The sequence below is a fragment of the Propithecus coquereli genome, unplaced genomic scaffold (assembly GCF_000956105.1).
Source record: "Propithecus coquereli isolate 6110/MARCELLA unplaced genomic scaffold, Pcoq_1.0 Scaffold468, whole genome shotgun sequence".
Taxonomy (NCBI): domain Eukaryota; kingdom Metazoa; phylum Chordata; class Mammalia; order Primates; family Indriidae; genus Propithecus; species Propithecus coquereli.
The window spans coordinates 1098466-1124989 of record NW_012150485.1 but is presented as its reverse complement, the minus strand read 5'-3'; the positions used below and the strand labels follow the sequence as shown (position 1 = coordinate 1124989).

The 26524-nt window shown below is 44.9% G+C and overlaps 1 protein-coding gene across 1 annotated transcript in view; it reads left to right on the top strand.

The window, feature by feature from the left end:
• UNC79 (unc-79 homolog (C. elegans)) overlaps positions 1–19153 on the top strand; it is a 237920-nt gene extending 218767 nt beyond the window's left edge. Inside the window, exons 34-40 of the mRNA XM_012655194.1 lie at positions 1475–1564; positions 3564–3739; positions 4686–4872; positions 6287–6484; positions 8585–8662; positions 17246–17287; positions 18953–19153. Of these exons, the coding sequence (XP_012510648.1) occupies positions 1475–1564; positions 3564–3739; positions 4686–4872; positions 6287–6484; positions 8585–8662; positions 17246–17287; positions 18953–19153 (972 nt within the window). The remainder of the gene's footprint in view (positions 1–1474; positions 1565–3563; positions 3740–4685; positions 4873–6286; positions 6485–8584; positions 8663–17245; positions 17288–18952) is intronic.
• Positions 19154–26524: the final 7371 nt, after the last annotated feature.

The window sequence follows — 26524 nt, the reverse complement described above, 5'->3', positions numbered from 1 at the left end:
CAAACAGCGGATTTTAAGGCTTTTATTCGTTGTAGTTTCTGTCTCTAGGACAAAAATAACTAGGTAATAGTAAGTTCTTTGCTCTCATTTTTTGAGATTCCAACTTAAAAGACAAATATTGAATAATGCTCCTAGTAATTATTTTCGGTGACATTTGCCTAGTTGAAAGGGTATAAAATATTGCCTGTGAAAGCAACAAATCCCTTTCAAGAAATTCAAGAACAGAGTCTCTGCTCCTATTTGCATGACATGTGAAAGGTCAGAGAAAATGGAATAAATCGGGGGGAAATCCTTTCTTGCACTAAAGGATTAATATTTCAAAAGCAGGAACACAATAACCTTTTATAATTTTTTCACTTGATTTAAATTAAAAGGAAAAAACCTTAGAACGTATGAAATGCTTGGAAAACACTCTGACAGACTGCCAATGACCTTATTTTACTGTTTGTTATCCTGTCAGAAGAACTGACAAGCGTAACATTCTAGAAGAGGGAGAAGGTGATATAGTTCAGTGCTGTGCAGATTTACATGAATATGGGAAAACGAGAGCCACTGGGTGAGCTAGTTAAGTATATAATGTTCCAGATTTTCCTAAAGAAAGCCAAGAAAGGCCTTTCGCACAGTATTCATATGGCTTCAAAGACTGCCTGCTTTTGATCCACATTATATCCTGCCTGATGCGTGGGTTCTCTCGTACAGCTTTGATGTAGCAGCCTGTTTGTTCATTTTCCTTTGCTTTGCTTATAATCCTAAATTTGCTGCCTTGCCCTGAGAGAGCAGGTTCATGCCATTTAATAACCTAAAACACAAGCTTGCTTTCTTTTCCTTTAAAACTTCCCAAATGCACTGTGAGTATGTGGGGATGATGACCATTTCACGTCTCTCTTTTATTTATCCCTAGCAAGAACGTGACAATAACACATTGATCTATTTCATAGTGTACCTACTGTGTATAAGCAGTTAATTTGCAAGTGACTTGACTTGGATGAGAACTTTTTACTCTTTCGGCAAACACGATGTTTGTTTACATGCTTTTTTGATAGAAAAAGATTCAAGATTCTGGTGGTAGAATTTGGTGGCACTTATCTTCTGTGTATCTAAGACTTCCCTAGAGTGATAAATGTGTTACTGTAGCTTTGGGGCGATTCATGTCGTACAGACTCATACTAATGGCATTACATAGGCCGAATCTTTGTATACAAACCAGCTTGAAAACAAGCAAACAAAAATCAGTTCAATTACCCAGTAGATAAAAGCATTTAACCCTGTTTCGTTGCCCTCCACCACTAACCTTCCATCAATTTTCGTCCACACTGTGGTTAGACAGCCACGGACCATGCTGAGAGTAATGGAGTGAGTGAGAAATTCAGAAAATGAAACAACACATTAGTAAGCAGCGTGAAACCAGAGTGAGGCAGTCATTGCAGTCGGGGCAAAAATGAAGCTGTGACCCAGCTGCGTCCTTTCGTTTCAGTGTGGGACGGCCGCAATGGAGTGCGTGCGGCAATACATCAACGAAGTGCTGGATTTCATGGCAGACATGCACACGCTGACCAAACTGAAGGTAGGATGGCTTCCATCTGCTCCCCCATCTGTTCACGCAACACAGGGGTTTTTAGAGAATTAAGCAGAGCGTAGGGGAATTTATTGCTACCTGGGGAGGCAGCTGTGGGTCCTGTTGAAGGAGCCCATGTCTTGGGGATCTGAAGAACCAGGAGCCACCTCTGCAAAGAGGGAAAGAAGAAAGGAAGGGATACTCACATGGCATCAGCTGTGTGCATAGCTTCACTTCTGCCATTTATTAAATTCTCACAATGCCCTGATTAAGACATTATCCGCATTTTACAAATGTAGAAACTAAGGGCTTGGCATAGTGTAGTGCTTTGCTCAAGGTCGCAGTTCTCCTGAGTGGTGAAGTCAAGGTTGAATCTTGTGACTCCCAGTTCATTCTCTTTTCTCCATACCACACAGCAAGGTTTAACTACTTTGAGCCTCAGTTTCCTCATTTGAAGAACAAGTCTGATACTAGTCAAGGCAACTTGCCTGACTGTTACAAGGTTTGATATAAACTAATGTATGTGAAGAGACTTTCATAAACTGTAGCACATTATGCAAACATAAGCCATTTATTATTTTTATCTGCATTGAAGCTGTTTTCTTCAAGAAAATAATTAAATAAGGGGGGCTAGAAAAAAATTTAATTTGCATATGGACAAAATCCCAGTGAAGTTGTTGAGTTTATTGATTGTTTGGCAGAGTGGAATGAATTGCTGACGCAGGTCCCTGCCATGATTTGACTAGGGAGCTAAAAAATTAATAGTTTGAGAGATCTGAGGAAGGCCCTAGACAGAGGGTAGAAGAGAATCCAAACGTGGTCCAAGAAACAACCAAATTGCTCTCTGGCACTAAAGGATTCCTTCTTGATAGACAGAAACCTGGTGATCCTCAAAGTTCATCAGTTAAGAATATGGTCCCTTTATCACTGAAATGTTTCCAGACTCTGCTCAGATGATCAAAGTGTTTTTAGGTGGAAAGTAGAAGCAAAATTTATGCTGATAATATCTTGCAATATCTGAACTCAGTCATTTGTAAATAAGCTCCCCTTTTATTTGCTCGTACACTGGTTACTGGTTGCCAAATCTGGTTGCCCACACTTAAATGACTTTGATGTATGAGAAGAGGAAACAGTTATTACCCAAACATTTTTAGCTTGTTTTGCAGATACTTTCAAAAAATAAGAAGAAGATCCATGATGATCAAAAGATTGGGAACTACAGACATAATCTAACCCTCTGATTTTACATATTAGGAAATAGATCAGAAAGGTCAAGTGACAGGTGGCTTATCCCAGGCCATGTGACTAAGTAGGGCAGAACGTGGTCTAAAACCTAGGTCTGAGTTCCTAGTTCGATGCTCTTCTCACTAAGCCACCCTGAACAAATACATCTTTATAAATTAATTAAAAAATTATGTATTGAGGACTTATAATGTGCCTGGGTCTGTTCTGGGCATCAGGGATGCTATGATGAGCATAAACAGACACAGTAAGCTACCCTTATTTAATTTATAGTGTGGTAGTGGAGGCCAAATTTAATGAACATTTCACATCAACTGGAGTAAAAATGTATCTCAAAATTGCTGTGAAGAAGGGGTAGACAGCAGCATGGACCTCTCCAGGGAAGTTGGGAAAGGCTTTCTGGAGGAAGTGACACTTGAGCTGAAATCTGAACAATTAGACGAAGAGAGGCAGGAACAATCTTTCAGGCAGAGGAAACAGCAGCAGAAGGGCACACAGAGAGCCAGCAAGGCTGGAGCCACGGGACGAAGGGGTAAGATGCAGAGGTCTGCAGTGGCTAGATCATTCCTGGCTTTGTAGGCCATGCTAGGGAAATTTCCCCGCCTTTATCCTGAGAACAATTGGAAGCCACTGAAGAAGTTTAAGTGGGTTGTATGCTCAGAATAGTGATAGGAGGGGTGGAAATGACAACCTGATTTTTTTCAAGAGTAGCCTGGAATGTCTCCAGGTGTCTGCCAAGGTTTCAAAATACCATTTGGTTTTGTAGAGCCACATGAAGACTTGCTCCCAGCCTCTGCATGAAGATACCTTTGGTGGACATCTCAAAGTCGGGCTGGCTCAGATTGCAGCCATGGAAATCTCACGGGGCAACCACAGAGATAACAAAGCTGTGATCCGCTATCTGCCTTGGCTCTATCATCCCCCTTCTGCAATGCAGCAAGGGTAAGACCCTCCTTATTCCAGGAATGAGGCTAAATAAGGCAGAAGACATCCCTGAGTTTCCTGGGGCTCAGCTAGACCTAGTGAGTGCATTGACAATTTATGAGAGCGGAACATGATGAGTTTTAGGAAGATGGAAATCAAGGATCATCTCCATAGGTTCTTGCTGACCCAGAGTGCTCCATGTCATGCTGCTGGTAAAACAGACTTGCCTTCCTATGAAACCCTCAGTCGTCCTAATGGATGATGAAAACTTGGAGCTTAGAACGCCACTTTAACTGTTGATTTCAGATAAATCAGTAGGTATGTACTGAGCACTTACGCGGCCACTGCCTTCAAACAGCTTAGATTGTAGCGGAACAAAAGCTATAGCGGGGGTGAAATAGAACACAAGGAGGTGCAAGCCCTGATCCTGCTGCTTAGGGAAGCTAAAGAAGAGAGAGGCACCTGTGGGTTTGTTCTCTTGGGAACTCAGGGCAGGCCTGAGCCCCACCCTTGGACACAGTCGGCCTTCCTGGGCAGAGAGAAGGTGGGCAGTGGGGGATGAGAGCAGGGGAGAGAAGGGGGAGCAGGAGAATGGGCAGCTGTGCTGTGTCTCTTCTCTCCCCTCCCCTCTAGTGGGGATATCAGAGAAGAACTTTCTAGTGACAGAAAAGGAAAGAGTTTAGAAAAAGAAGCTAGTTGGAGAGGCAGCCAGGTTTTTGGAAGAATACTATTTAATCCTGTGTCACCAAAGGCTGCTCTTTGCGCAAGAAGCTAAGATCCAGGATTAGAGAGGAAAATAAGAAAAACAGATACATCATTTGGTTGACATTCTATTGCCTTGTGTTTTATTTTATGTGATTGCCTGCAAAACCACACTTTTACTCCCTTCCTTCAAAAAGCATTTGTTGTGCACCCAACGAAACAGAAAACATAAAATCATCTTTATCACTTCCTTCTCTAACAGACCTAAAGAATTCATCGAGTGTGTCTCCCACATCCGTCTGTTGTCATGGCTGCTTCTGGGTTCCCTCACTCATAATGCGGTGTGTCCAAATGCCTCCTCTCCCTGCCTACCCATACCTCTGGACGCAGGTTCCCATATTGCAGACCATCTTATTGTTATCCTGATTGGATTTCCAGAGCAATCAAAGGTAAGTGATTTCTGCAAGATTAAGACCATATGCATTGAAATTGCTAATGGAAACCCTTATCAGCCAATTTTGTTTCTTCTGAGAAGAAAATGCATCTTATCACTTGCCCTCCTGTGGATGTTAGAAAAGCAACTCTGTGCTAATGCCTCATTTAAAGTTGTTTAAATTCCCAGACTATCTTTTTTCCCCCTAAATTGTTTTTCGGCTTACTTTTATGAAGATAAATTATGGAGGCAAGCAAGAGTTGACTTTGTAGGCATTTCTATCTCAAAATAATTAAGAGAAATAAAAGGCTAGAAACATAATCAAAATTCTGTGATCAGTTTTTAGAACCAAAGACAAAATGGAGGAAAATTTATTCTCTATCTAATTCTTCATGCATTATCTTTTTAACTGAAGTCTCTAGAGAAGCATAAAGATACAAAATGAAAATAAGAAGCCCAGTGAGGAACTCACTAAAGCACACACTGGAATCACCTACACAGAGGAACTTTATAAATTGTAGAGACAGATACTGCGCTTAAGGGTATAAAGTAAACCCAATGCAGGCATCAGTCACGGGTTGTTCAAGTAGACCAGACGCATAGGTACTAATCAGCTTCGAGGAGCCAAGGGCCCCTCATAGAGCTTAGGCTGATTCTGGGAGGTCACAATGGGTTTGGGGACAGCTGAGAGGTAGGCCAGGGCGAGGTGACTATGTGATACAATAGAGCACCCGTCTAAATGACCTGAATGATGTTTGCAAAAGGAATTAGGTGGTCGGTTCCTAATATTTCAACCCAGATCTGCGTTTGATTGCTAACTATGGTACTTGGAGTTTTGTGAGCTTGGCAAAGTTACTCAACCTCTCTGAGCTTCAGATTTTCCTCTATAAAACAGAGGAGGGGATGATTTGAGAATTACAGAGGTGATCTGCGAAAAGTCTATGGCATGTCCTGGCATGTTGTAGGTGCGCACTGCACACGAGCTTGATACTGGAGGGAGTACGTCTCTGCTGCTTCCGCCGCCACTGTTAAGTGCTGGGCAGTGTGTTCATGTGTATCACCTCATTTACTCCTTACTCAGCTCTTTGAAGATGCTACAATTATCCCCAATTTATGGTAGAATCATTATTCTCCCTAATCTAGTTCAGGGATGGGAATGTCAGTTTCCTTAAAGGGCAAGGGGGTGGGTAGATTTATTCTACAAATTAAGGTGTCCTCTCTTCGAAAAGATGCTTTGTTCTCTGAGCGCACTCCCACTGACTGCGTGAAGAGCAGATTGTTGTAAGGCGATGAGTCACAAGTTTGTAGCTCGGAGATAACTCCTTTGTGCTTTGGCTGTGCTCCCTGGCAGGGCCGGAGCCATGGGGGGCAGGCTCCGTGTAGGGCCACAGCCCCCTAGGACGCAACGGTACTGTCTTCTTCCCTTCCAGACCTCTGTGCTGCATATGTGCTCCCTCTTCCACGCATTCGTCTTTGCTCAGCTCTGGACGGTGTATTGCGAGCAAAGTGCCGTCGCCACGAATGTGCAAAATCAGAATGAATTCAGCTTCACAGCGATACTGACAGCACTAGAATTTTGGAGTAGGGTGACACCCAGCATCCTTCAGCTAATGGCCCACAACAAAGTGGTGAGTTCACGCAGAGGTTGCCCCTCTGGGATGGAATCTCAAAATGTCTAGACCTCTCCTAGTCCTCACACTACCTCTTACAGGTCTCAGTTGTAAGATTATAGCAATGGATTGGAGATTTATTAAGTTGTAAACTGCACATTCTACTTGCATAAGAATTTTGATTAACAACAAAGCAAATAATAGTTCCAGGGATCTATTGTACATCATAGTGACTACAGTTAACAACAGTGTATTGTGTACTTGAAAATTGCGGAGAGTAGATTTTAAATGTTCTCACCACACACACAAAATAAGGTAATATATATATTAAATAGCTTGATTTAGCCATTCCACGATGTAGACATATATCAGAATATTATGTTGTCCATCATACATGTAAAAAAACTCAAAACAAACAAGTAAATTTAGTAAAAACAATTTTTATTTTTTCTGCCTGATGCCAGATGAGTTTTATGTGAAATGTCCACCCTGAAGTGTTGTTTCAGTGCTATAAAGCCAGAGGGTTAGGAATGAAATTTCTATTATTTTTGGATTCCAAAGCAACTTGGGAAAACCTTAGCCACTTAGGTCATCTATTTGAGGTGGTTTAAGAGCAGTCTGACCACAGGTGTTCATTCCACTCGGGGCTTAAAGCCTGGAAAGAGCCTCACCTTTCTGAGTTGTCTTATGAGGCCCTAAGGGCCCCATCTTGAAATCCAGTTCCATTTTAACGTAGATGGCTCACCAAGAGAGGGGCTGATCCAAACCTCACCGGAGGGTGTGTGTTAGCCTGAGCCCACTGCATTGAGCAAGCTTGGATAGTACCTCATGGAGTCAAGATTCGAGGGTGTATGGAAGAAATTTACAAGGGGGTCCTTTGGTTCTGTTTGCTATGTTGGGGGAGGTTCTCTGCTGGGGAAGCTGCAGCCAGTGTCTTGGTTGTGGGGGCATCATCAGAGTTCTTGCAGAGCTCTTGTCCGTGAGCAGCAGGAGACCTGGAAGAACACCATGATGGTGACTCCAGTGTGCCCAGAAGCCCAGCACTGCACTGTCCACAAAAGGCATTTGGGAAATGGTTTTTTAATCGATTGAATATTAGTCTAAGAAATATTTTCTTTTAGCTCTAACTGGAAAGGGGATTATATATATCCTTGAGTGAAGCACTTTCTTTTCTTTAGAGAAGCAGATGTTATAAGGCAATTCTATATGTAGAGAGTTGTTTTAGTTCAATTTAAAGGAAATTTATGTGAGAATTTTAGGGTTTGCAAATAGTTCTGACTGCTGTGGAAATAATTGCATTTATTGGGTCACAGATTCTAGGACTGAAGAAGAACTCGGGGATCAAGCGTTCTATTCTGTTCTTTTATAGAGAATGAAACTGGTGCCTTCAACTTACACTAGAGATTAAAATTTCCATTCTATCATCATTAGTTTTTCGATACCAATAATACTTCTCCTCCAAATCACTCTTGATATTCCAATGTTACAAATGAGTTTGGTACAAATGATGTTACCAATGAATTTGAGTTAATTCTGTTCCAAAAATTTGCTAAACCATATAAGCCTGTCTGCTACAATCCCCCTGGAGTGTTTAAAATCCAGCCTTAGGAATTTCTAATGAGGGATGTCATCTCTACAGTACTTTTGAACTGTCATAAGCATGGCTACTTTGTTCCATAGGGAATAAAGCCTCAGAGGCAGATCCGCAGTAAATTTAAACAGCCATCCCCAGTGAAGAACCTGTGGAGAAAGGATCAAGACAGAGAGAATGGACCTAAGCCCAGATAGTTCTGTAGTTGGAAATGCAGGAAGCAGAAGCCATTTATCCTCTTGTGTGAGTCACAGTGCAGAGCAGATTAGTGAGATCAATGCCTGAGTTCCTTTGGCAGCCTGGAGTTGAGGGAGGAAGGCATGACGATGACAAAACCTCTGGAGCTTTCTAAAATTCTGTTTCTGGTTTGAAGTTTTAGAGGTGAGTGAACACCACTCCCTGTGGTCCCCTATGGCCATTATGCAGAAAGACCTCCTGGGCACAGGACATCAATCCTCTGCGATGACTAGTTTGCAGGGGTTCCGTATCACTGAGAATGGAATTGACTTTCGTGTTTGTTGTTTCAGATGGTAGAAATGGTGTGTCTCCATGTGATTAGTTTAATGGAGGCACTGCAAGAATGCAATTCAACCATTTTTGTCAAGGTAGGAAAATCTTATGATTTTTATGGACCATTTATTTCTTACTGCTAAAAACAAATGTGGACTTATTTTGAATGTACTTTGTAAAGAGGAAAATAAAATGATTCAGTTTTAACATTCAGAGTTGGGGCTGGAGGATTCAGGCTCCCATGACAACCCTTTACCAAATGGTTATTGTGTTAATGTTGCTCTTGCTCTCCCGCTGTGACCAACTCTACCTGGGTGAAATATGTCAGACCATGATTGCAGGTAACTCAAGTAATTAAAATATTCCTGGGGAACACTGATGTGGAAATGACCCGATAGTAATATACTTTGGTTGGTGGTTCCTCACCTTGCAAAAGATATCCAGAAAACCAAGGGAAATAGTTTCTAATTGTTTGACTTGGTATCAGGTGCTTTTATCTAAGATAAAATAATTTGCTTTCAAATAATATTATTTTAAATCATTACACAGTGTATGAAAGTAATTCAAGCATTTGTCGTCTGCCCAGGGACAGCAGAAACAGACTAGTGTGATAACAAACCGAAGAGCAGAGGAGGACTTGGTTTCTCACTCCTTTATCTTTCTGCCTCCCCTCGTTTTCCACCTGTTCGTCCCACTGATCCTTTTTGTCTCCCCTTCTTGTACCTCTTCCTTCTTTACCTTTCACTTCTGTCTTCTATCATCCTGGACTGTGTCACCACCGCCCCCCACCAGAGTGCATCAGTTTGGAGCATTATAACTTACTATGTCACTCCTTGGTTGACTCCACTCTTCAGTAAAGGACACTTGTCACATTAGCTCACACTGTGCTGAAGAAAAGCAGCCCATTTTCAGGGAAAATGTGACATATCAGAACAGTGCAAGATCATTGGTTCGAATGGGATGGATATATCACTACCTAGCTTGATAGAGCAAAAGACAACACTGTGAGGGAAACTTCATCACTCACAATCGGATGACCATACCTGATTTTATTTTTTTATAGCTATATTGAAGTATAATTTGCATATGGTAAACTGTACATATTTAAAATGTAGAGTTTGATAGGTCTTGACATATATTACACTCACGAAACCATCATCACAATCAAGATAATGAACATATCCATCACCTCCAGAAGTTTTCTTGTACCCATTTATAATCCTTCTATCGCACCATTTCCTGTACTCAACTCCCTGTTCCCAGGCAACTACTGATCAGCTTTCTGTCACTACGGGTTAGTTTGCACTTTCCAGAATTTTCTACAAATGGATTCACATGGTACATACTGTTTTTTTTTTTGCCTTTTTTCACTCATAATAATGATATTGAGATTAATCCATGTTGTTGCATGTATAAGTAGACCATTACTTTTTATTTCTGAGTAGTATTCTATTGTACTAATATACCACATTTTGTTTATCCATTCATCAGTTGATGGACGTTTGGGGTGTTTCCAGTTTGAGGCTATTACAAATAAAGCTCCTATGACTATTCATGAATAAGTGTTTGTGTATGTATATATTTTCGTGTATGTTAATACCTACGAGCGGCAAGTCTGGGCCATAGGTGTATATTCACCTTTTTAAAAAATTGGCAAATCATTTTCTAAAGTGGTTGTACCCCATTATACCCACACTAGCAGAGTATGAGCACTCTAGTTCTTCCACGTCTTTGTCAACACTTGATATAGTCAGTCCGTAATATTAATTATTCTGAGAGTTGTGTACTGGTATCTCATTGTGGTTTTAAATTGTGTTTTCCTGTTTGCAAATGATGTTAAGCATCTCTTCATGTGCTTATTTGCTATTACCCATATATCTGGTGGGTGAAGTGTCTGTTAAAATTATTTGCCCATTTTTTGTTGTGTTGGGTTTTTTCCCCGATTATTGAATTTTGAGATATAAGTCCTTTATCAGCTATGTGATTTGCAAAGATTTTCTCTGAGGTTTGACTTTTCATTGTCTTCAGGGAGTCTTGTGAAGGGCACAAGACTGTTCTTAATTTTGATGAAGTAACATTTACCAAATTTTTGTTTTATGAATCATGCATTTTATGTTGTATTTTTAAAAAGTCTTTGCCTAAGCTGGGCGTGGTGGCACGTGCCTGTAGTTCCAGCTACTGTTGGGAGGCTGAGGTGGTGGATTGCTTGAACCTAGGAGTTTGAGATCAGCCTGGACAACATAGTGAGACCCTGTCTCTTAAAAAAAAACGCTTTGTCTAATCCAAGCTCATAAAGAGTTTTCGTTTTGTTTTATTCTAGGTGCTGTGTTTTCTATGTTCAGCTGGGTATTAGTTTATGTCTGTAATCCATTTGAGTTAAATTTTATATATGGCATGAGGTATGGATATACAGTTATTCCAGCATCTCTGTTAAAAATATCCCTTCTGCATCAAATTGCCATTGCATTTTTGTCAAAAATCAATTGACCATGTATGTATGGTTCTATTTCTAGATTCTCAATTCTGTTCCATTGATCTCTTTGTCCCACACTGTCTAGATTACTATAGTCTTATAATCTGCCTTGAAATCAGGTAGTGTTAGTCTTATAAATTCATTCATGTTTTTGAAACTTGTTTTGGATATTCTAAGGCCTTTGCATTTCTAGGTAAATTTTAAAATCAGCTTGCCAATTTCTACAAAAAGATTGCTGAGAATTTTATTGAGATTGCATTAAATCTGTAGATGAGTTTAAGGAGAATTGAGATCTTAACAATATTGAACCTTCTGATTCATGAATACAGTAGATCTCTCCACTTATTTATGTCTTCTTTAAGTTTTCTCAGCAATATTTTATAGTTTTCCATATACAGGCCTAGTATAATTGTGTCATATTTATTACCCTAAGAATATAATATTTTTATGCTATCGTAAATGGTATATGTTTTACATTTCTGTTTATGATTGTTCATTAATAATATTTAGGAATACAACTGATTTTTGTATTGCTCTTCTACCCTGCAACCTGTTAAACTCATTTATTTGTTCTAGTAGCTTTCTTGTTGACTTCATTAGATTTTCTATGTGGATAATCATGTCATGTGCAAATAAGGGCATTTTTATCTGTTCCTTTTCAATCTTTGTGCCTTTTATTTCCTTTCTTATTTCATTACTCTGGATAGATCCTCCAGTACAAGTTGAATAGAAATGGTGAGAGCAGGCAACTGCCTTGGTCCTGATCCTAGGAAGAAAGCATTCGGTCTTTCATTGTTAAATATAAACGTCAGCTGTTAGTTTTTCACGGATAACCTTTATCAGATTGAGCAGGGTTCTCTTCCATTCCTAGTCTGCTAGGAATTTTTGTCAGGAGTGGATGCTGGATTTTCAAATGCTTTTTCTACACCTATTAAGGTAGTCATGTGACTTTTCTTTTTTGACTGTTAATATGGTAAGTTCCATTGACTGATTTTTGAATGTTAAACCAACCTATGTCCCCGAGACAAATCATACTTGGCCAAGTGTTATCCTTTTCATATCTTTATATCTTGCTGAATTCAATTTGCTAACCTTTTTTTTTGAGGTGAGGCCCTGCTCTGTTGCCCAGGCTGGAGTGCAGTGGCATGATCATAGCTCACTGCAGCCTCAAACTCCTGGGCTTATGTGATCCTCCTGCCTCAGCCTTCCAAGTAGCTGGGACTACAGGTGCATGCCACCATGCCCAATTAATTTTTTTTTTTTGTAGAGACAGAGCCTCACTATATTGTCCAGACTGGTCTTGAACTCCTGGCCTCAAGTGATCCTCCTGCCCTGACCTCCCAAAGAGCTAGGATTATAGGCGGGAGCCACCATGCCTGACATACTTCTCTATATATTATAAAGCAAACCATATATTGTTATTGTTTTTGCTTTGAACAGTCAATTATCTCTTAAAGAGATTTTAAACATGTTTTATATTCATTTATATTTGCTATTATTGCCATATTTATATTTGCGATTTTCAGTGCTTTTCATCCCATTCTAACAGCCCTAAACTTCCATCTTTTATCTTTCCTTTTTTGTGCCCAAAGGACTTTAACATTCCCTGTGTAGGTCTGCTGGTGATTAATAGTTTTAGCTTTTGTATGTCTCAGAAGGCTTTATTTTGCCTTCAGTTTTGAAGGATTATTGAATTCTAGATTGAAGTTTGGGTTTTGGCCCCCGTACTGTGAAGATGTTGCTCCTCCACTGTCTTTTTGCTTACATTGTTTCCAACAAGAAATCTCCGCCATTCCTGTCTTTTTCCACCTGTATGTATCTTTTTCTTTGGCTGCTTTGAAGATTTTGTCTTTGCCACGTTGTTAAGCAATTTGATGATATTACGCCCTGAGATAGTTTTCTTCATGTTTCTTGTGCTTGGGTTTGTTGAGCTTCTTGGCTCTTCGGATTTATAGTTTTCATTAGATTTGGAAAAGTAAAAGAAATCCATTGTTTATTCAGATATTTTCTTCAGTGTCTCTACTCAACATGCTCAATCTTTCTTTTACCTTCTTGACCATATTGAGTATAGTTATAATAACTGTTTTAATGTCCTTGTCTACTAATTTTGTTATCTGTATATTTTTTTTTCCTATGGATTGATTTTTCTCCTCATTTATGGGTTACATTTTTCTGTTTCTTGCATGCTTGGTAATTTTTTATTGGATTCTCGACGTTGTGAATCTGACCTTCTTGGGTGTTGAATGTTTTTGTGCTCATATAAATGTTCTTGAGCTGTATTCTGTGATATAATTAATATTACTTACAAATATTTTTGTCCTTTTGAGGCTAACATTTAAGCTTTGTTAGGTGGGATTGGAGCAGCATTGTTTCTAGGGCTAATATTACTACTCCTACTATACCACCGTCCTTATGAATATTCTCATGGCGTTTTATGAATTACAAGATCTTTCCACTCTGACTAGTAGGAACATAAACTATTCTTGGCCCTATGTGATCACCAGGGGTTTTCCTTCTAATATTTTTGAGTTGTTCTTTTCTTCAGTGTTAGGTAGTTTTTTGTTTTGTTTTGTTTTACCTGTGTGTGGTCAGTATTCAGCTGAAGACTCAAGGGGAAACTGTTGCAGATCTTTGGAGTTCTGTCTCTCTGCAGCTCTCTGCTGTCGGGTATTCTACCTTGCAATAGCCACCTTGGCCTCCCTGGACTCCTACCTACATCTCCTCCACTCAGGAAGACTGCCGGGCTCCAGCTGGGGTCCTCTTCCCTGTGCCACGGCCTGAACACTCTTTCTCGTCAGTGAGCTAGAATATAGCTGGGGGGCTCACCTTGTTTTTTTCCTCTCCCTCAGGGATCTCTGCCCTGCACCACCTGACATTCAGTATCTGAAAATCATTGTTGCATGTAGTTTGTCTGGATTTTTAGTTGTTCCAGACAGGAGGGTAAATCTGGGTTTTTTTAATTCCATCTTGGCTGAAAGAGAAAATTTCACCACCAATTTTAATTTTGAGGACTGGAACAGGCAGGGGTGAAATGAATATATGGCAACCAAGAAGGGAGTCTTCCATTTATTCTGTAGCATAAACCAAGATACGAGGCAGGGTATCCCTTTTATTTTGGTGAAAAACAACGTATTTTAAAAAATGTCCCTGAGTTTTCTGGATATTGTTTCTGGAGAGGGGGAATAAAAAGCCCAACCAACTTTACTCTATTATAACATTACAGAGCCTGAAATAGATGACATCTAATTCTTACTGACAGCTTTGTAGGAGCCACTAGCAAAAGGGAACTAAAATGGATGTTATTCAATAAGTCAAATTAGCATTCCTGAAGCAGGATGACTGCTGGGTTATATAATGCCACCCGTAATAATAAGCTTTCACCCAATGCCATCAGTCGTGTGATTCGTAAATCTCAAACCTGAAGGTCCCTTGCTGGTATATTTTAGAGTCATATGGTCACATGTTATATCCATGGGGATGTAACACAAACCCTTTTCGAACCAGCATTACTGTGCCCTGTGCTTACCTCCCACACACGGGCCCTTGGCCCTGTGACAGCACTGGGAGAGGGTCTGTCCCAGGGTCGGTGCACTCAGCGCTGCCTTCCCAAATCCCTCAACATTCTTAACAGGAGGTTAGTTCAGGTGTTCCCCAAATATCAAGAGGCATACAGGGCCCACTTCCATGGTAAATAGTCAAAGATCAACAACGTTTGTAGACGTTAGGGCCTCCAGGGCTTGCTTTTTGCCGTACAGACATTGTGGGGGGAGACAGACTAGTTACTTTTTCTCATTCAGAATATCTATTGGTAGATGAGCCAGTCCTGGTGAGGGCCAGAGAGCGTAGCCTTATCTGACACCAACTTTGTAATCCCAGTTTCGTTATGAGAGTTGGAGGACTGAGGAGGCATGGAGAGGGTGGCGTTTTCTGATATTTTGAGTTTTAGTCTTATTACATCTTCTGGTACACACTGTACTCCATTTCTAAACACGATGTTACGGTAGGGACAGAGCGTTGGCTGGCGGCAGCGTAAACACTGTGCTTAGCAGCGTTTAGGAGTAAACATCGACGGAAGTCAAGGGAGCAAATTGTGTACATCGACAGAATGCTCAAAGTAAAGCAACGGCCGGGTTTAGCCTTGGGAACAGAAATGGAGAGAGAAACACAATCTATCACTTCCCCAGGTTTATTTTTAAGAAAATGTTGTGATGAATTCAGTGAGACCAGCAGCCTCTGGCTGTGGCTAGCTGTGAACCGCGAGGCCATGTGCACGCTGCCCCCGTCCCAGAAGGCTCGCTCTGGCTCTGCTCGTTTTGTGAGCGTCCCCCAGTTTGCCCAGGCCGGAAGCCTCGGCCTCTTCTTTGACCTTCCCCTCACCCAGAAGAGCAAACTCATGCTCAGACGGTCACAGGTTGTCTCTCCATCCCCAGCGCCTGTCCCTGGTCTTCCCTGGGCCGTTGAGGCAGCCTCCGCACTGGGCCGCTGCCTCCATTCTCGTGTCCTTCCTCACCCTGCTCTGCAGACTGTGCCGCGGTCATCCCTCTGGAGCACAGTTCTGCTCGTGGTGAACGGAGCGCCCCCTTCGGAAGTGGGACTGAATTTGGAATAAAATCCAAATGCCCTGATTGGGCGGTCGCGGTATCCGTGGGCTGGTGCCGAGAGGCCCTGGCCTCTGCTTTTCTGCGCTCGGTTTCCATGAGCCTCTCCTAAGAACCTCACACTCCAGCCTCATGTGACTCCTCCCGCCCCTCATCTCTCTGCACACTCCCACCTCTGAGCCTTCTTCATACCCTCTCCGCGTCCCGGAATGCCCTAGCATTAGTTTCCTAGGACTGCCATGGCATAGCATTACGATGTGGGGGCTTAAAGAACAGAAATTTATGCTCGAAGTTCTGGAGGCCAGAAGTCTGAGACCCAGGTGTCAGCAGGGTTGGTTCCTTCTGAGGCTGTGAGGGAGGGTCTGTCCCATCCCTCTCTCCTAGCTGCTGGCTTGCTGGCAGTCTTGGGTGTTCCTTGGCACGTAGATCTCTGCCTTTGTCTTCTTGTGGCATTCTCCCTGTGTGCGCACGTCTGTGTCCAAATGCCCCTTTTTATAAGCACACCAGTTATGGTTGATTAGGGCAGGGGCTCACCTTACTCCAGTGTGTCCCCATCTTAACTAATTACATTGTCAACAACCCCCTTTCCAAATAAGGTCACATTCTGAGGCAGCACAGGTTAGGACACGACACAGATTTTGAGGGGACACAGTTCAATCCATGGCACCTCTACTCCTTCCTCGGAGTGGAGGGTTGGCAGGAATACGGACTGAAATGATATGATGTGTATTAGCACGTTAAAGATCTGAGAAGTACTGAACTGAAGAAACCAGCATTTGAAAACTTACTGAATCATCCCCCCTGCCCCCCCCTCCCCATTTAAAATCTCAGCAGACTAGAATTCTGTGGAACATGCTTTGGAAAATGCCAGATTCTGTTTCCACCTTCTGGGTTTACAAGGCCATGAATATCTGCTGATATTCTGAAGGACCGAAACGTGGCCGAGAGACCACAGCAGAGCGAGGGGAGCTGCTTCTGGAGGCACCGGGCCAGGCACCCTGTGAGCTCCAAGGAAGGGCCGTCGGAGAGCTCGGGGGCACTGAGAGAGGCAGCAGAGGGCCAGGTCACCCGGCAGGGACTCGCACCCACAGGCTACAAACGCCCGGCCCCGTCTTGCTGTGTTTCACCTTCCGTGTCACAGCCAGGCCACTCTAGGGGTGGTCTTTTTCAATCACTGACGTGTTGTGACCGCTGCCCAGTGATATTTTCTTAATGACTACAGGCAAGTAGAGTCGCCGTTCCACGCGGAGACTTACTTCTGAAGCTCCCGCGGAGGAAATTCTATTTCAAGAAAGTGAGGATTTAATTAAATAAATACACATTTGATTTCCCGTGCTTGGTGGCTTTCAAGAGACAATCAGTCATTTACTCTAAAGTGTGTATTTCGGGCACTCATGGAGTGCTTATTAACCTCCAAATGCCACCAGCTCAGCAGGGTCTGGCCTCAGAAAGACATTCTGCTGATAACAGGTAGCTCTGCAGCCGGGGCCCACATCCGTGTGTGACGCAAAAGGGACTCAGTGTGGCCTGTGTCCCTCATGGAAGTTGAAGCTTTCTTGGGGGCATGGAGAACAGTAATAACAAGGCTTCTGTCTTTCTCCACACAGCTGATACCTATGTGGTTGCCAATGATTCAGTCAAACATCAAGGTAAGTCACCCCCCGGGCTGACTGGGAGCTCAGTTTCCTCCAGAGAAGATCATGACATTCATAGGCCTTGCTGATGTTCCCCTACTATGGAGCAGGAGGAATTCAACCTGCTTCTGCCTTAGAGGGCCAGGGAAGGGCCCTACAGGCAGAGGGTGGCGCAGGAGCCGCTGTCCTGCTCACTGTTGACACGGATGCAGGTGGAGGGGCCATCCCAGAGTCCACACGAGGCTCGAGCCACTGATTAGAATACAGGCCAAAAGGCTCCCCTATCTTTGGAAGATACCTGTGGAATCTGGTCCCAGACACATCCAGTGATACTTCCTGCCTCTGAGATTGATTTTCCGTCATGGGAAGAATTCTATTAAGAAAGGATAGCATTGAGTGAATGGCAGAATTGGGCTAGAGGGAACCTGCCTCCTCATTTCACATACGAGGAAACGCTGGACCGATAGGAAGAGTGACTTGGACAGGATCTCACAGCCTGGAGGGCAAAGCCCCTGCCTGAATGTATTTCCCAATCCCTTTCCTGAGTGGCGCCTTGTCATTGCGGGCGCAAACACCTCCATGACTAACAAGCATAGTTCTTGGGGCTTGATATTACGAGGACCAAGCCAGCTACCTGCCCCGTCCAAAACTGGTCCTGTCTACGGCACTGGGAGTGTTGAGGGGACGGCGGGGAGAGAATGGAAACTTCCTTGCCGGGTTTCTTGTCCGAGCTGGGGAGGGTTGCTAGTGGAAGGAAGAGAGTGTGGACTCAGGGGACCCAGGCACCAGCAGAGAAGGGTGGGGTTGTCAGCAGTGACCGACCTCAGCCTGTGAGTCCTGATTACTGCGTTGCTGCTACTTGTGGTCGCCGCGGGGGGCATAGGCACTGCTGAGACCCTTCTCTCACATTGGCTTTTCCTGCGAACAGTGAGCTGCTTGCACTCCCGCCTCGAAGCACTCCGCATTGCCTCTCGCACCCCTTTCCCGGCCTTATGGCAATCTGTGGCGACTTCGCGTTGCCCAGAGTGCTACGACGAGGCCGACAGAACTCAATGAGAAGCTTGGAAATAGAAGAGAAGCTTTCAACATGACTTTCTCGAGAACAGAGAGATTATAGTAATAATTAAAATGTAATAAACAATGAGCACTCATATGTGCCAAGTTCTGTTCTGAGCACCCTATTAATTCATTTGTCCCGACAACAGCCCCGCCACCACCAACCCCGAGTGTAACTATCATAAGAAAACCCAACACAGACCAAAAAACCTTGTTCCCAAAGTCGGTCATAGAGGAGCCAGGATTTGAACCCGGGGAGCCTGAGGGCAGAGCCCAGGCACTATACCGCCTCACCAAGCCCATGGGGTGGACAGCTCTGGGGGACAAGTTTATGTGTCATCCCAGCTGCCGCTGTGTCAGCTTTCCGTTCCCGAGGCAGTGAGTCGGTCCTGATGGGCGCATCAGTATTCGGTTGGATTGGGCCCAGGGTGACTCTAGAAACACAGTGCAGGCCCCTGCCCTGAGCGTTGCCAAATTTGAGAGTGTGTGTTCTTCAGGCCAGACAGCCCTTGAGCCAAGCTAAGTTCTGCTGCAGGAGCAGCCCAGGTCCACGCTCCCTGGGCTGCCCATGAGCAACTCGCAAGGAAGGAAACTAAACCGTCTCCTCTCGCCCTTTCTCAACAGCACTTGTCTGCGGGACTCCAGCTTCGCCTTCAGGCCATTCAGAACAACGTGAACCACCACAGCCTAAGGACGCTGCCGGGCTCGGGCCAGAGCGGTGCTAGCCTGGCGGCCCTCCGCAAGTGGCTGCAGTGCACCCAGTTCAAAATGGCCCAGGTGGAAATCCAGTCCTCGGAAGCCGCCTCTCAATTTTATCCTCTATGAGTGGACTCCTCGGCGCTCAGTGTCAACACTCTGGTTTAGCAATAATGGGTTTAAAAACAAAACAATTTGATCCGAGCAGGTTGGGGAACATATTGGTACTGTACATTCTCTTTCTAGTTTAGTAACAGACGTGCAAAGGCCGGAGAGGGCCAAGCAGTGAAGCTTTCTTGCTACACATATTTCTGATGACTCCTTGGGCTATCTGATTAAGTGTTTCCTTACATTATTTTTTAAAAACCAAATCATTTTTCTTTAACTAACTTCTATTTTTTTTAAGAAAAAAAAATAGACTGGTGGGTACTCACAGAAAAGTTGTATAAGTCCCCCTGTTGCTATTTTTGATGATAGAGAATAAATAGGGTTTTTGAAACCTTTGTAGTGTTTTTTCTTAAAATCCACTCTTGGCAATGCAATAAAAAAAACCGTCACCATAAGCCAGTGACACCTGACTGAAGCTTTTTGTCATTATCCTGGGAAAAGTGGCAGCTTGCAAGGAACATTACAAAGTGCACTTAGAAATTAGGTGGTTAAACTGTGCCAATTGTTTTCTTTGTTTTATAATATCATTTTCCAAAACTTGTCCAGTAAGTTTTATTATTTTTAAAACTAGTTTTTCAACTCATGAGTTCTAGGCTGTACTTTCTTGTAAGCTTTATGATAACCCCTTTAGTTTTATGAATAATAAATTTTGTCCTTTTGTTAATACTTGTATACAATTCAATTTAAAACCGTAGCTTGCATACTGGACCGGACGAACCCCACACTGGCACAGAGCACTGCACCTGGAGAGATGTGTCATAAAACGGGATTTTACCAGTGTACAAGCACCCAGATTTATTGGCACTTACACCTAGCTTTGGACTGTGCATTCCAAATGAAATCTCTCTTCTTTATCCCTGTAATGCACTGAGTAAGAGAAGACTTAATACGCATTTAAGCTGTATATTGACATGCTATTAAATGCATTTTTTATTATCTTTGTGAGCCTGGGGTTTTTTAAAATCAGTTTCTAGAGCTAGAGTTTAGTGCCTGACAACCATTTCTTCTAAACTTGTACAACTTCTAACTTCCCTTAAAACTGCAATCATAAAGAGGAAAAGGCTTTCTTTAAGGTCATCTAGTGAGAGGAACGCGTGACTCACTTGAAGTCCATTCTCTGGGAAGGGTTCTGAGAGCGTGAGACCATTCTTTTTTTTCATGTTGGTTTTTAAGAGGCTTCCCTTTTCTTCTGGGATGTCTGGTATCTTAGCGCTTCTCAGGGGAGAACAGGTCCTCAGAGGCTTAAGGGTTTCACATGAGTCCAGAAAGGCAGAGTGGCAGATCTTCATTCTTCTGGAAACTTGCAGGGAACCAGGCAGGCTCTATATTAAAAGTATAGAAGGGACCGTTCTTCATTGTCTCACCAACAACCTCTTCTGAAAGGCTCCCCGCAGTCAGCACTCTGCTCCGTGCCAGTCGTGCTTGGCTGTGCTTCCGTGAACATTTTGTCTTGTATTGTATTGAAGTTGTACATATATTTATCTCACTTGTAAACGGTGACAGCTTTGAGGGTATGCACTATTTCTGTGTCCCCAGGGTTTGGCACATAGTACGTGTTTAATTAATGTCTGTTGAATCGAACAGATTCAGTGAAGCAACAGGTCTCTCCTGAGCTACCCAGTGGGCTCGGCGAGGGCTGAATTATGACATTGTCTTTTTGTGTGGAGGGGGTTCCTGGAGGAGGTGGCCTTGGCTGCTTCCCCTGTGACTTCCCCATCCGGGCTCAGCTGTGGGCCCCGCTCTTGGCCGGTCCTGAGCCCAGTCTGCCCCAGGCAGCCAGGATCTTGGTGGCCCCATCCTACCAGCAGACAAGGTCCAAAGTTATCCTCGGTTCTTCACTAGCCCCATGTTCTTTGCCTGGTTCTTCGAATGGACTTCTGCTCTACTTCCTTTTGTGTTTGCATCCCCCTCAAGGGCTGGAGACAAGCCCTTACCACGGTGCTCTTGGCCGAGCCCCCATGGAACACTTCGCCTGTCTGGACCCATTTCTTTTCCGTGGGGTCTTGGTCCTACCCAGGCAAATCTCTCTCCTTGCTCTTGAGAACTGGGACCCTTTTTCCTGCCAACCTGACCCAAATACTATCCCGGCTGGCATCCTGCCACTTCACGGGCTGATAGAGACCGCCTAGACTGCACCACAATTTCCAGTGCCCTCATCTTCTGTTGCTACCTATGTCAGCCCTCTAGCTAGTCGGGCTCGGCACTTAGAAGAAAAGACAGGAGGAGAGGGGGCGTATAGAAGTTTAGCAGGATTGGCTCTAACAGGTAGAGGGAGAAGCCGTTCACCTAGGTCAGGAGTCTGCAAATTGTAGCCCACAGGCCAACTAGGGCCTGCTGCCTATTTTTGTAAAGTTTTATTGGAAACAACCCCACTCGCCATTTACGTATCGTCTGTGGCTGCTTTTGTGCTGTAATGGCAGACAGAGTTGAAGAGTTGCCGCAGAGATTACATGGCCTGGAAAAGCCTAAAGTGTTTACCATCCGGCCCCTTACGGAAGCAGCTTGCTGACCCTGGCCCAGGTGGAGACCACTGAGCAGCCCTGAGCTGGGGCCCTTCCAGGGCCATATGTTCCCTACCTCTGTGGGGGGGTTGGGTTTTATTATTGGTGTTTCCTCATCTGTAAAATGGGGATAATGACACGTCCTACCTCATAGGGTTGTTGAGATGATAAAAGAATGCAAGACAAGAGCTTAGGGCCACACCTGGCACGTGGTAAGCACTCCATAAAAGTTATCGGTTATGATTTTCATTTTCATGTTTAAGCCTAGAGAAGTAAAGCTACTTGCCCAAGGTCATACGGCTGGTAAGCGGCAGAGAGCCAGGACATGACCCCCGTGATCATGCTCCCAGCTGCTGCCAGGTTAACTCCTGCTGCACCTCACGTTGGCCCAGGTGACAGCTGTGAATACAAAGCAGAAGGCAGAGAGATCCCAACAAAATTTCACCTGATCCAGATTTGACCAGAACTAATTATTATCTTGGAGAAGGGCCAAGGAACAGACTCACTTTTCCTTCCCTCATGGAATATTACTGGTTTCAGAGTGTCAACAGGACATACTTCCAAAGGTGGGACAGCCCAAGTCTCCAAATGTGTAGATTCCATTCTTGATGATTTTTCACCATGGGCATGCCTCTTACTAGTTCGGTGACCTTGGACAAGTTATTAAACCCCTGTGGACCTCTGTTTTTCCTTATCTGTAAAGTGAAGCTGTCCACAGAGATGGACAGCTCGAATGGGCGGAGGACTGTGGTGGTGCTTGGGAGACTGTACCGGAATCTACGGACCTCTGAAGACTTGCTACTTTATGAAGACCCTGCAAAGGGACAACTCACAGCTGCAGGCTCATTTGGTTTTTCCTTCAGCCAATGCCTCAGAACCAAGACCTCCATGGAAGACCCATGGCCTCCAGAGCATGCTCCTTAGCCAAGAGGGTCCAGTCTCCATTGTATACCATCTCTTTGCCAGCGTGTCATTCTGCCCGACATGGGGATGTTTCCAGCAAATCTCTTCCCTATGAATCTCATCTGAGGCCAAGTGGTTGCAGCAACTTCATTTCCAAGCTTTGATAGGCCAAATAAGATTGGATTAAATCAGAGAAGATGAGTTATCCACCAAGACTCTCAAGAGCTGGGATGGAAGGGCCTCTGGCATTAATTGGACAATGCAGATAATTTCTTATACTTTTTAAATAGAATTAATTTGCAAATATGTATGTTGGGCAAATTGAGTGTAATGGTGGGTTCTTAAGAAGAATGAAGGGAGTGGTTGGAACTCAATGGAACAGTAGCAAACCGTGTTTTTATGAAAGTTGAACCCTTTGGGAGACGGCCGATGTGTTATCAGTGAGAGGCTAGGAGCAGGCGGTAAGCCTCTCCTGATGGGGCTCCCAGAGAAAGCACAGTCGCCACCACTCACTGAGCATGCGCTAGGTACCAAGCACTTTACACACGCCTGAGCTCCTCCCCTGTGTGAGACAGGTGTTCTTATTATTCCCGTTTTGCTGGTGAGGCGATGGGGGCCCAGAGGTTAAGGGCCTTACCCAGTGTCATGCCCGGGCAGTAGTAGCGTTATAGACTAGAGGCCATCTGACTCCAAGTCAGAGCGTCACTCAGTGGATGTTATTTTCTCCTCCCTTTTTTTGGTTCTAGGCTCTTTTGGCTAACAAGTGCCAGGAGCACGGCATGCGAAATCATACTTTGAAGTGGCTCCATCTTATTGACATCTCTGTTTATTGATTATCTATCAAAGCTTCCATCAAGCCAGAGTCACTTCACCTGACAAGAGTGTTTTCCCCTTGCTTTGGGAATTCATTTATATGAAACAAATTTTGGGTCACAAATTAAATCACATGTAGTTTCCCACTTAATATAATAGTTTTAGGAAACAAGAATAGAATCATATGAATTGAAGATTGCGATGGTGAACTCTATTGAGAGTTTGCTCCGCCCTCGGGAGACTTGACCCAAGGAATGAGAATCATAGCTACTGTATACGAGGGCTTACTGCATGTCAGCTACTTTCCATATAAATAATCTCATTTAATCTTCACAACAACGGTGTAAGGTACGCACTTCTATTATTAACTCCACGTTAGAGATGTTCAGAGAGACTAAATGTTTGCAGGAGTCACTCGCTAAGGGATAGAGAAAAATCTGAGTCTGCATGTGTGTGCCTCCATGGCCCAGGCTCTGTCTGTCACCTGGTGGTTCAATGATAGGAGTCCTTTGCCACTCATCTGGCCGACAAGGTAACCCAGAATCATTTACTCCTGAAGTGACCAGCTGGCAGCCTGCTGGCTGAACATGGTCCACAGCATATTAGATTTGAGGAGCTTGAATTTTTAACTTCTTCTTTTGGTTTGAATATCTCTGGTGGAGCATGTGGGATCTGGTTTTATTCAGTTCCTGCCACTGACCTCAGCCTCCGAATCAAGAAGAACCAATCCAGCAACCGCGGGCTAGAAATCCTGGGCTGGTTTACAAGGCCCGGGGTTCTTTGCTTGCTCCGCTGCCTGGCCCTGCAGGCCTGTGGTCTCGTTCCTCTGGTTAGGCTGACCCTCTCATTTTATGGGCCAAGAGAGGGTGGGATTTGCCCAGTGTCACTCAGCAAGCAGGCCATTGGCAAAGCAGGACGTGGGGCTGTGCTTTCAGCCCCATATGGGCCCTCCTTTCCCTGGCTTCACTCCTCTGCCCCATCTGCCCCTCCACACGCCCACCCATCAGCCCCGACCCCCGTGGCAGGTCAGGGCTGTTCTCTCCAGCCCACAACCCCCCAGCCACCCGACCACTGGATTCTTACCACTCAGGGAAGCTGAGGTCGGGGTGGGGCAAGATGAGCCTTTGGCACCAGCTCTTCCCTGCAGGGTGCACAGGACCTTTGTGGAAGCCACGAGTTTGGCTGTTTTGGGAACAAAGAGCTGGCTTTTTAATTACACAGCCCAGACAGGCCCCCGCAGGCTGGTGGAGAAGGGAGTCTCCCTCCCAGGGCTGCCTGGCAGACGTCCTGATTTCCCATCCTTGAAGTGGCCACTTGGAGAAGAAAGGAACGGCCAAGTAATCAAGCGTGAAGGACAGAAACACTCTCCAGGTGAGGACAATCACACTGCCCAGCGGGGTGCGGGCGAGGAGGGAGGCTTGGCAGACAGCAGGGTGTCTGCAGACAGCTCCTGCCCTGGGGCTGGGCTGGGGCAGGCGGAGGCAGGTGGAGGGGACCGGGACAGGGTTCGCAGCCAGGTGGGTTCTCGGGTGGATTCGGGACTTCTTGCTGACCTGCTCTCTGACCATGGGCAAGTCACTTAACCTCACTAAGCCTCAGTTTCATCAGCTGCAGGATGGAGATGCTAGTTCCTCTCTCCTGTAAAGACTAAAGCCAAGGACATCTGTCGGGGACTTGGCACAGACAGGGAATCCCAGACACGAGCGAGAGCTGAGCTGCGGCGCTCCCTGTTGTGTGTGCTGGCTCTGCGTCGCACACCTTGTGTTCATGCCGCCATTGAGTCTGCAGATTGTGACGGCCCGTGGCAGCTGGTGTTTTGCTGCAACGAAATCGCAGCTTGCGCTGGGCATTTGGCTCCGATTCTCTCGAGCGTGGCTTTCCCACGCTGCCGTGCGTCGCGTGGTGACTCAAGGCTCCCCCGCGTTTCTGTGTGTGAATGAGCAACTGGGGAATCCTCCTCCTCGCAGCACGTTCTGTCGGCACTGGGACTTCACACGGTGTGAGCACACCGTTGGGTTTAGAATGGGGATAGTATTTTGAAAATAATAAATGGAAATGTTCTTTATTCTTCTCCAGGAAACCACGTGCCCTGGTCTAGTTCCATGGACGGCGTGGGGCAGGAGGAGGTTAGTGTGTAGGGAAAGTTCTGGTCAGACAGGATGGGCGAGCTGAGAACCCATCTCTTTGGGACCCCGGGGGATTACTGGCAAAAGAAAAAGAGAGACAAATGCAGGGTGGTGTTGGGAGACAAGGGGGTCATGTCTTCACCCTCCCTCTTAGGGTGAGGACGCTATAGAGATGCCCAGTTGGAATGCACTAGGGAGCCCCAGAAGATGGTGGCACATAAACCTCCAGAGGCATCTGCAGCTCTCCCCCTGCCCGTGTGAGTGTGCAGAGTTCAGAAGTCCCCACGGGTCTGGTGCCGAGAGAGCAGGAACGTGGGCAGAGACTGCAGTCAGGAGGGTGGGACTGCTACAGCCTGGACATTTGCACGTGCAGTGGTGGGAGCCAGCTGGTCACCCTGAAAGACGAGAAGGGCCCGGGAACAGCCCCACAGTCACCTGTCCAGGAAGCAGCCCAGGCCAGCCCCTCTGCAGCGGAGATCTGTGAGAACCCAGAAGACACCAGGTGGTCGAACCCAGCTCTCCTGCCCCAGACCACAGACATCTGCTCAGGGTACGCATAGGTGCTTTCTAGGGGGAGCAGGCGCCGGAGAGATGCCGCGAAGGCCAAGCACCTATCCACAAGGAGCTGGGCCAGCCAAAGGACACTAGCAAAACTGGAGGAGGCCGAAATACCATCAACTTGCAAATTCAGGGTTTTTTCCCTCCCCACTCCCCGCCACACCCAATGAGGTGAGGACTCCAAATAGTTATATGAAATAAAATGTTGTATTCTTTTCTTTATGCCTCTGTGTATTGTGTTAAATTTGTCACCCACTGTTAAGTAATTCAGCAAATATTTCCTGTGCCAAGCATGTTGGGATATTCGGAGGGGTGGAGACTTGGTCATGAATAAGACCGCCACGAACCAGAGAAGGGCCCTGCGCCCACACCCCTTGTGCTCTAGTGGGAGGAGAAAGACAGACACGTGCGCAGGTCAGTGATTGTTCTTA